Here is a 9,689-nt window from a genome sequence, read left to right as displayed (position 1 = left end):
ACTCCCACAATTAACCCCCCGAGTTGGACTCCTCCATCGTTTATAAGTTGAGACGATAGCTTCCCCCCCCCGACTATCCGCCGAGTTGGACTCGTCCGATGTTTATAAGTTCAGGTGACGACACACACCACGTGCTCCAGACCGCACGTGTGTTTGTACAGTGGAGCTTTGAGGGTGAGCAGCACATTGGAATTTAATAAGTTACCATTTCAACAAACTCTTTTGAATTCGGACGCTTTTATTTTTAGCCATGCCCAGGAAGAAACCGTTCAGCATGAAACAGAAGAAAAGGCAGCTTAAGGAGAAACGCGAGAAGAAACGAGGTTGATTAAAAAAAATATTGTGTGTCTTATATATATTTGCGTGTCAATGTCATGTTTAATAATGCGGCGTGTTCTGGAATATAAGACGCACTTACCTTCCCTCCCCCCGTGTTTTAAAACAAGGGAGGGAGAGAGGTGCGTCTTAACATCCCGACAGAACGCCAACGTTACGAGATGTATATATACTGGAAATGTTAATGCACGTACAGTAATGGCATCTTTAATTGCAATCGCCTGGTCTACAGGAAGTCGTGGGTTCGAGCCAGACCCTGACGACGCCTGCTGCTGTGTATGTGGAGTTTGTGTCTCTCTCTCATCATCATCATCACAGTGGCTAGGGGATGTTAACTACCTCGCCTTGTACGCTGGAGGTCGTGGGTTCGATCCCGACCCTGACGATGTCTGCTGCTGCTGTATATTTTGAGTCTGCGTCTCATCATCATCACGGTGGCTATGAGATGTTGACTACCTCGCCTGGTACGCAGGAGGTTGTGGGTTCGATCCCGACCCTGATGACGCCTGCTGCTGTATATTTGGAGTCTGCGTCTCTCTCATCATCATCACAGTGGCTAGGAGATGTTAACTACCTCGCTTGGTACGCAGGAGGTCGTGGGTGGGTTTGATCCCGACCCTGACAACGCCTACTGCTGTAGATTTGGAGTCTGCGTCTCTCTCATCATCATCACGGTGGCTAGGAGATGTTAACTACCTCGCCTGGTACGCAGGAGGTCGTGGGTTCAATCCCGACCCTGACGAGGCCTGCTGCTGTATATTTTGAGTCTGCGTCTCTCTCATCATCATCATCATCACAGTGGCTAGGAGATGTTAACTACCTCGCTTGGTACGCAGGAGGTCGTGGGTGGGTTTGATCCCGACCCTGACAACGCCTACTGCTGTAAATTTGGAGTCTGCGTCTCTCTCATCATCATCACGGTGGCTAGGAGATGTTAACTACCTCGCCTGGTACGCAGGAGGTCGTGGGTTCGATCCCGACCTTGACGACGCCTGCTGCTGTATATTTTGAGTCTGCGTCTCTCATCATCATCATCACGGTGGCTAGGAGATGTTGACTACCTCGCCTGGTGTACAGGAGGTCGTGGGTTCGATCCCGACCCCGACGCCTGCTGCTGCTGCTGTAGATTTGGAGTCTGCGTCTCTCTCTCTCTCTCTCATCATCATCACGGTGGCTAGGAGATGTTGACTACCTCAAGAGGAGTTGTGGCGTTACGATGTTCAAACACCAAAATGGATGATCCTTTTTTGCAATGAATCAAGTAACTGCGTTACCCACACACACAATACTTGTGGTTAACGTGCACGCAACAAACAAGGCTCTGTTTAACACGCTGCAGGCGTTCACGACCAATATACATAAAGGTTGTTTTTGGTTAGGTCGCGTCAATACAATAACTGTGTCGATAAAACCCCGACACAGCCAACTAGTAAGGGTTTGTGTGTCTCGTAGACGGAACGTGGCCAATTCGTTACTAGTACAGCACTAGTGTGTATAGTGTAGTATACTAGTACAGCACTAATGTATAGTGTAGTATACTAGTACAGCACTAGTGTGTAGTGTATAGTGTAGTATACTAGTACAGCACTAGTGTGTAGTGTATAGTGTAGTATACTAGTACAACACTAGTGTATAGTGTAGTATACTAGTACAGCACTAGTGTATAGTGTAGTATACTAGTACAGCACTAATGTGTAGTGTATAGTGTAGTGTATAGTGTAGTATACTTGTACAGCACTAGTGTGTAGTGTATAGTGTAGTATACTAGTACTTCACTAGTGTATAGTGTAGTGTATAGTGTAATATACTAGTACAGCACTAGTGTGTAGTGTATAGTGTAGTATACTAGTACAGCACTAGTGTATAGTGTAGTATACTAGTACAGCACTAGTGTGTAGTGTATAGTGTAGTATACTAGTACAGCACTAGTGTATAGTGTAGTATACTAGTACAGCACTAGTGTGTAGTGTATAGTGTAGTGTATAGTGTAGTATACTTGTACAGCACTAGTGTATAGTGTAGTATACTTGTACAGCACTAGTGTGTAGTGTATAGTGTAGTATACTAGTACATCACTAGCGTGTAGTGTATAGTGTAGTGTAATATACTAGTGCAGCACTAGTGTGTAGTGTATAGTGTAGTATACTAGTACAGCACTAGTGTGTAGTGTATAGTGTAGTATACTAGTACAGCACTAGTGTGTAGTGTCTAGTGTAGTATACTAGTACAGCACTAGTGTATAGTGTAGTGTATAGTGTAGTATACTAGTACAGCACTAGTGTGTAGTGTATAGTGTGGTGTATAGTGTAGTATACTAGTACAGCACTAGTGTGTAGTGTATAGTGTTGTATACTAGTACAGCACTAGTGTATAGTGTAGTGTATAGTGTAGTATACTAGTACAGTACTAGTGTAAAGTGTATTGTATAGTGTAGTATACTAGTACAGCACTCGTCTATAGTGTAGTGTATAGTTTAGTATACTATATTACAGCACTAGCGTGTAGTGTAGTGTATAGTGTAGTATACTAGTACAGCACTAGTGTGTAGTGTATAGTGTAGTATACTAGTACAGCACTAGTGTGTAGTGTATAGTGTAGTATACTTGTACAGCACTAGTGTGTAGTGTATAGTGTAGTATACTAGTACAGCACTATTGTATAGTGTAGTGTATAGTGTAGTATACTAGTACAGCACTAGTGTATAGTGTAGTGTATAGTGTAGTTTACTAGTACAGTACTAGTGTGTAGTGTATAGTGTAGTGTATAGTGTAGTATACTAGTACAGCACTAGTGTGTAGTGTATAGTGTAGTATACTTGTACAGCACTAGTGTGTAGTGTATAGTGTAGTATACTAGTACAGCACTATTGTATAGTGTAGTATACTAGTACAGCACTATTGTATAGTGTAGTATACTAGTACAGCACTAGTGTATAGTGTAGTATGCTATAGTACAGCACTCTTGTATAGTGTAGTGTATTATACTAAAGTACAGCATTAGAGTGTAGTGTATAGTGTAGTATACTAGTACATCACTACTGTATAGTTTAGTGTATAGTGTAGTGTATAGTGTAGTATACTAGTACACCACTAGTGTATAGTGTAGTGTATAGTGTAGTATACTTGTACAGCACTACTGTATAGTTTAGTGTATAGTGTAGTGTATAGTGTAGTATACTGTACAGCAACACCTGTTGCGTGTTGGAGAGCCAAGCCACAGCATTTACAATCCGAGTACGACGTTTCGCCGGCAATTAAAACATGGCTCTGATAATAATAATAATATTAGATGGCATTGTCTTTGATAACAGTAACGTAACAATCACGCGACATTGTCTTTGACACCGATTGGCCTAGACTAGAGGCAGCGGCAGCCTTCTCTAAGCCCGAGTCTCAACACCAGCAGTCAGGCCACGCGTATCAGAGCATCTCTAGCTCGGGGCGAGCAGCAGCTATACCATGGGATACTCTTTTTTTGGGCCAGGTGGCTTCTGAAAAATCTCCACATATTTCTAAAAGGCAGAGACGTGAATGTGTGTGTCTGTTCAAAATGTTTAGCTTGGAATTTGCCATGTGGGTACTTTATAGACTTTTACACCATGCAAAAATTATAAAAATACACTTTTTGGGGGGGGGGGGTGGGGGGTGGAGGTCAATAATGCATTTATTTTTTGCACGGCAAGTGAGCTGTGATGTCAAATCTGTCACGTGACCCGCACACGTGGAAGCCTAACGCATTGTAGCGTAGTGGTTAGCGCGCTGTCTGTGTATGTATCTGTCTCTGTGTGTGTGGGTGTGTGTGTCTGTGTGTGTATACGTGGGTGTGTGTCTGTGTATCTGTGTGTGTATCTGTGTGTCACTGTGTGTCACTGTGTGTGTGGGGGGAGCGGTAGTGTAGCGGTTAGCGCTACGCCGCGCTACGAACCCGGCGACCCGAGTTCGATTCCCGCTCACGGCCACCACCGGTGACGATAATTTTTAACCGCTTCTGGGCCTCCCCTAGTGTCGACTCAGCCTCAGACGAGTAACTGCTGTGGTGTGTGTGTGAACATCGCCACTGGGGAGACAAAGGCGGCCGGGCGTGCTGCGGTCACCCACCCCCTCGTTAGTTAATAACCCAGTGGGGCATTGCCCTGGCAGGATGGGGGGGAGATGGTGTAGTGTTGTATTTGTAAAGTGTCCGGGTGACGTGTTTACCGGTCTTGTATGCTGCACTGCTATCGCTGTGTTTGTGTGACTGCGTTTGTCGTTGTCACGTTCTTGCCTGGTGAGACATGTGCGAGTGAAAAAGAGCTTCATAGCTCATCGGATTCTTCCCGCAGCAATAAACACAGCGGAGTATTTCATATTGTTTTGCCGCTACAGATTTCCACACACCGACGGCGATTAAGCCACTTTGTGTTGAGCCGCCATCGTTTGCGATGGCCCAGGGGGCCGCTTCTGACAAAGCGCTGCACAGCGGCCTCAGTGGGGCATTGCCCTGGTAGGATGAGGGGGGGATGTAATAACAGGGGGGGTTTGTCCCCTTTTTTATGGCAACAAAACTGAAACCTTCTCACGAGGATTCATGTCTGCGTTAACCACAATACCTGCAGTCAAAAATGCAAACGGTGTGTTTTCTCATCATTAGAACTCCTTTGCCAGTACCAAAATATAATAATAGGGGTTTTCCCCTTTTTTCTGGCAACAAAACTGAAACCTTTTTACAAGGATTCATGTTTACTGCATTAACCGCAATACCTGCAGTCAAAATGCAAGCAAAAGACATACTGTGATGATATATGCATTGTCCTTGAAACTGATTGGTCCACACCAAGGGGCGGCTTTTGGTCGAGCACCAAACTTTGGTCGAGCACCAAACGGCACTTGCCCCAACAGTCTGTTGAGGCTATACGGCGGGTCTTTGTCTTTGTGCTATTGGGCGCCAACGGTGGCTGGGAGGTGTTGACCACCTCGCCTGGTGCGCGCGAGGTCGTGGGTTCGACCCCGACCCTGACGACGCCTGCTGCTGAACAATTTGTAGTCGCCCACCTGGTTTGGTCGGAGGCGGGGATTAACGACAAGTTCACGTTCACGCGCCGCGACCTCCAAGAACCTCCGCTATGGCCTTTCCGCTCTGATGAGCCGCTTTGTTGAGCTTTCGTTTGTGATTGGCCGGATCCTCCTCATCATCCTCCACCCCCTCCCCCACCCCCCCCCCCCTCTCCGCGACTCCGCCTGCGACGCCCGCGCAGGCGAAGGCGACGGCCTCTCGCCGTCGCACAGCCGCAGCGCCAGCCGCGACCGCGCCGCCGGCGAGCACCGCGACGGCACCGGCGCAGTCCCGGGGCAGCGCCGCCTCCTCCGCCTCCGCCACGACGAGGAGGAGGGCGACGAGGCGGCGGCGGAGGCGGCGGAGGCGGCGGAGGCGGGGACGCGGGGCGGACGCCGGCGCGGAGGCTCGGACGACGACGACGGCGGCGGCGGTGATGGCGGTGATGGCGGCGATGGCGGCGATGGCGGCGATGGCGGCGACGGCGGCGATGGCGGCGATGGCGGTGAGCTCCCCCCGCGTGGCCCCGCGCGGCACGGCGTGAGACGGATCAACGAGCAGCCGGTCGAGGAGCGACGCGGTGGACGGCACGACCCCAACAGGTGCCCGACGGATCCTCTCTCTCTCTTTTTTTTTGTTGTTATGCTTTGCTTTACGTAACCCCCCCCCCCTCTTTTTAAATGAAAGGTTTATTTCTCGCTCTGCTCTCCTTACTCCCCTTCTCTCTCTCTCTCTACCTCCCTCTCTGCCCCCCCCCCTCTCTCTGTACCCCCTCTCTTCCTACTCCATGTCGCTCTCTCTCTCACTCGCTCGCTCTCTCGCTCTCCTCTCACTCTTTTTAGAAAAAAAACTACCACAAGTGCTGCATCTGCACGCAGCCCTTCCCACAGTCAAACGGCCTCCGACGGGTAGCTTAGATCTGCACGCAGAGCTCTCTACCGTCATCTGCCACCGAGCACACGGCCAGCGCCCACCGCTCCTTGAAGGCCGGCACGGCGTGGGTCAGCCGCGCACGGCGGAACTCCAGCCACACACCCTGGCTCCGACCAGAGCGCGGAAGATGCCCAGGCTGCTGGCTGGACGTTGCCCCTCCAGGGCCACCTTCCTCGCCCTGTATATGGCGAGCTTGGCGTAGCCGAAGAGCACGTTGACCAGCCCCTGAAGATGTTGGGGTCCGTCGCCCTTCGGGTATCCAAAGATGAGGACCGTCGGGGAGAAGTGGAGGCTGAACCTTAGGAGGATGTTTCTCAGGACCTTGAACAGCGAGTCCAGGCTCTTGCACTCCACGTATTGGTGCGCCACCGTCTCCACATTACCGCGGAACCGGCACTCCGGGGACGTGTCGGTGAAGCGCGCCAGGGAGGCGTTGGTGCCTCTCTCTCCTCTCTCTTCTCTCTCTCCTCTTTTTCGGAAGCAACCACCCCCCCCCCCCCTGGGCCATCACAAATTATGGCAGCTCAACACAAAGTGGCTTAATCACCGTCGTCGTCGGTGTGTGGAGATCTTTGAGCGGCAAAGCAATCTAAATACTCCGCTGTGTTTATTACTGCGGGAGGAATCCGATGAGCTATAAAGCTCTTTTAACTCGCAGATGTCCCACTAGGTAAGACCGTTGCAACGACAAACGTAGTCGCACAAACACGATAGCAGTGCAAAGAAATACATTGAATAAGAGGGATGATATCGTCATCCTCTCGGCCGACAAGGGCAATGCCACGGTCATCATGGACGATACCGCATACAACAACAAAATTCAGGACCTACTTAATGATGGTAGCTGCACAAAAATTCAAAAGAGATCCCACCAACAACCTCGTTACAAAAACCGACAGTATCAGCACTGATTCGGCTTCATTAATTGAACAAACCAAGCGGTTTTCCTTAAAAGCCCTCTGCTGCTAGACCACCCAGATTGTATGGCTTAGCTAAAAATCCATAAAGAAGGGACACACCTTCGTCCCATCGTCTCCACCATTGGCTCACCCACCTACAAACTGGCCTGATGTCTGTCTTGAGACCTCACAGCCATTCACTGGTAAGACCACCTCGTTTGTACTTAACTCAGCTCACTTGGTATCGTTTATTAAGGACATCTCACTGTCCCCAGGTGATTTGCTCATTAGTTTCGACGTAGTTTCTCTGTTCACCAAAGTTCCTGTGTCCGACACCATTGCAATCGCTTGAAGATTTGGTCCAACAAGGATTGAATGCTGATGTACCAGCACTGGCGAGAGACACGGCCTCGCCAACACATACTTCACCTGGAACGGGACATTCTACAAACAAACTGAAGGCACCCCAATGTTTTCATGGACAATTTTGAGACGGACGCCATCCAGGCATCCACTCTCCGTTCCGTCCTTGTGGACCAAACGTCCTTGTGGACCAAACGATTTCGCGGGCCCGATACGGCCCGCGGGTCGGACGTTCCCCACCCCTTGTCTACAGGACAGCAACCCATACTGATGCCTAACCTAAAAACTGACTCCCACCACCATCCATCCCAGAAGAATTCCCCCATCAAAACTCTACACCATGGAGCTCAGTGCATCGCCGACCATGATCACCGAACCAGTGAACTCAAACACGGTGCACCGAGCTCTCGAGGAGAATGGATACTCTGACTGCACAGTCCGCAAAGACCATCGCCCCCCAAGCGTGAGGAAGGAGCCATCTGAGGGATCCAATCGTCTCCTTGCCATACATAGCAGAGACCCAGAGACTCGTAGAGAACCCATAGAGACCCACAGAAGCCCACAGAGACCCGTAGATACTCATAGAGACCCACACTAAAACTAAACTAGTTTTTTACACGCTTTTATTGAACTCACTCTGTCTGTTGCTGTTGTTGTTGTATCCTCAAATCTTGTAACTCGATTGTAACCCACTTCCCAATGTGCTATCGACTGCAACACTTGGTACACTGATGTCATACTGATGACAATACGATATTATATCATTAAAAATACATATTATAAAACAATTTTTTTTACACGTGATATTTCGGCTTGGCTCTAATTGTCCACGCTCAACTGACGTTGGCTGTGAATCGGCCACGGTCCCCTTACGTCGTGGGCAAGCTTCGGGGCCACTTACTGGAGTCGTGGAGTTCTGCCACTTGCTAGCACGGTACATTTCATTAAAGCGTGTTTTTAAAAAAAAATTCTTAAACATTACTTGTTTCTGTCACCAGATTTAAGGCATGCAGCTCTTTTTCCATAAGCGACCCCTGGTCCATCACAAACGGTAGCCGCATCAACAGAGCGGCTGATTGCATCGTCACGTGGAAATGTTTAGCGGCAGCCAAGCGCTCTTATACGCAGGCGGTTGATTGTAAATGCGGAGGGGAAAAACCGTGAGGACCCGGAGGAAAATCCACGCTCACCACCACGGGGAGACAGAGACACCGCAGACTCCAAATATACAGCAGCAGCAGCAGCAGGCGTAGTCATGGCCGGGATCGAACCCACGACCTCCTGCGTACCAGGCGAGGTAGTTAACATCTCATAGCCACCGTGATGATGAAAGAGAGAGACGCAAACTCCAAATATACAGCCGCAGCAGACGCTGTCAGGGTGGGGATCGAACCCACGACCTCCTGTACACCAGGCGAGGTAGTCAACATCTCATAGCCACCGTGATGATGATGAGAGAGAGAGAGACACCACAAACTCCTCTCTCTCTCTGAGACGGACGTCTTGATGGTTTTTATTTCTGGCCGTGGATGGGCTATGAGTAGTAGACCCGTGTCTCCCCGTGTCTCCCCGTGTCTCCCCACGTCTACCCACGCGTCTCCCCGTGTCTCCCCACGTCTACCCACGCGTCTCCCCGTGTCTCCCCACGTCTACCCACGCGTCTCCCTGTGTCTCCCCGTGTCTCCCCGTGTCTCCCCGTGTCTCCCCGTGTCTCCCCGTGTCTCCCCACGTCTACCCACGCGTCTCCCCGTGTCTCCCCACGTCTACCCACGTGTCTCCCCGTGTCTCCCCACGTCTACCCACGCGTCTCCCTGTGTCTCCCCGTGTCTCCCCGTGTCTCCCCGTGTCTCCCCACGTCTACCCACGCGTCTCCCTGTGTCTCCCTGTGTCTCCCCGTGTCTCCCCGTGTCTCCCCACGTCTCCCCGTGTCTCCCCGTGTTTCCCCGCGTCTCCCCACGTCTCCACCCGTCTCCCCACGTCTTCCCGTACCTGCCCACATTTCCCCGTGTCTCACCCTTTTCCCCCGCATCTCCCTGCGTCCCCCTCGCCCTCTCTCTGTGTCTCCCCACGTCTACCCACGCGTCTCCCTGTGTCTCCCTGTGTCTCCCCACGTCTACCCACGCATCT

At 50.3% G+C, this 9,689-nt stretch overlaps 1 protein-coding gene across 1 annotated transcript in view; it reads left to right on the top strand.

Moving 5' to 3' along the window:
- GNL1 (G protein nucleolar 1 (putative)) overlaps window positions 1-9,689 on the top strand; it is a 30,347-nt gene continuing 20,658 nt past the window's right edge. The window contains exons 1-2 of the mRNA XM_076056092.1: window positions 1-323; window positions 5,570-5,969. Of these exons, the coding sequence (XP_075912207.1) occupies window positions 251-323; window positions 5,570-5,969 (473 nt within the window). The 5' untranslated portion in view covers window positions 1-250. The remainder of the gene's footprint in view (window positions 324-5,569; window positions 5,970-9,689) is intronic.

The sequence above is a fragment of the Petromyzon marinus genome, chromosome 74 (genome assembly GCF_048934315.1).
Source record: "Petromyzon marinus isolate PM22_M1 ecotype Great Lakes invasive population chromosome 74, UKy_Petmar_22M1.pri1.0, whole genome shotgun sequence".
Lineage (NCBI taxonomy): Eukaryota > Metazoa > Chordata > Hyperoartia > Petromyzontiformes > Petromyzontidae > Petromyzon > Petromyzon marinus.
Note: the sequence above shows the minus strand (reverse complement) of the source record. Positions and strands in the feature narration are given on the sequence as shown.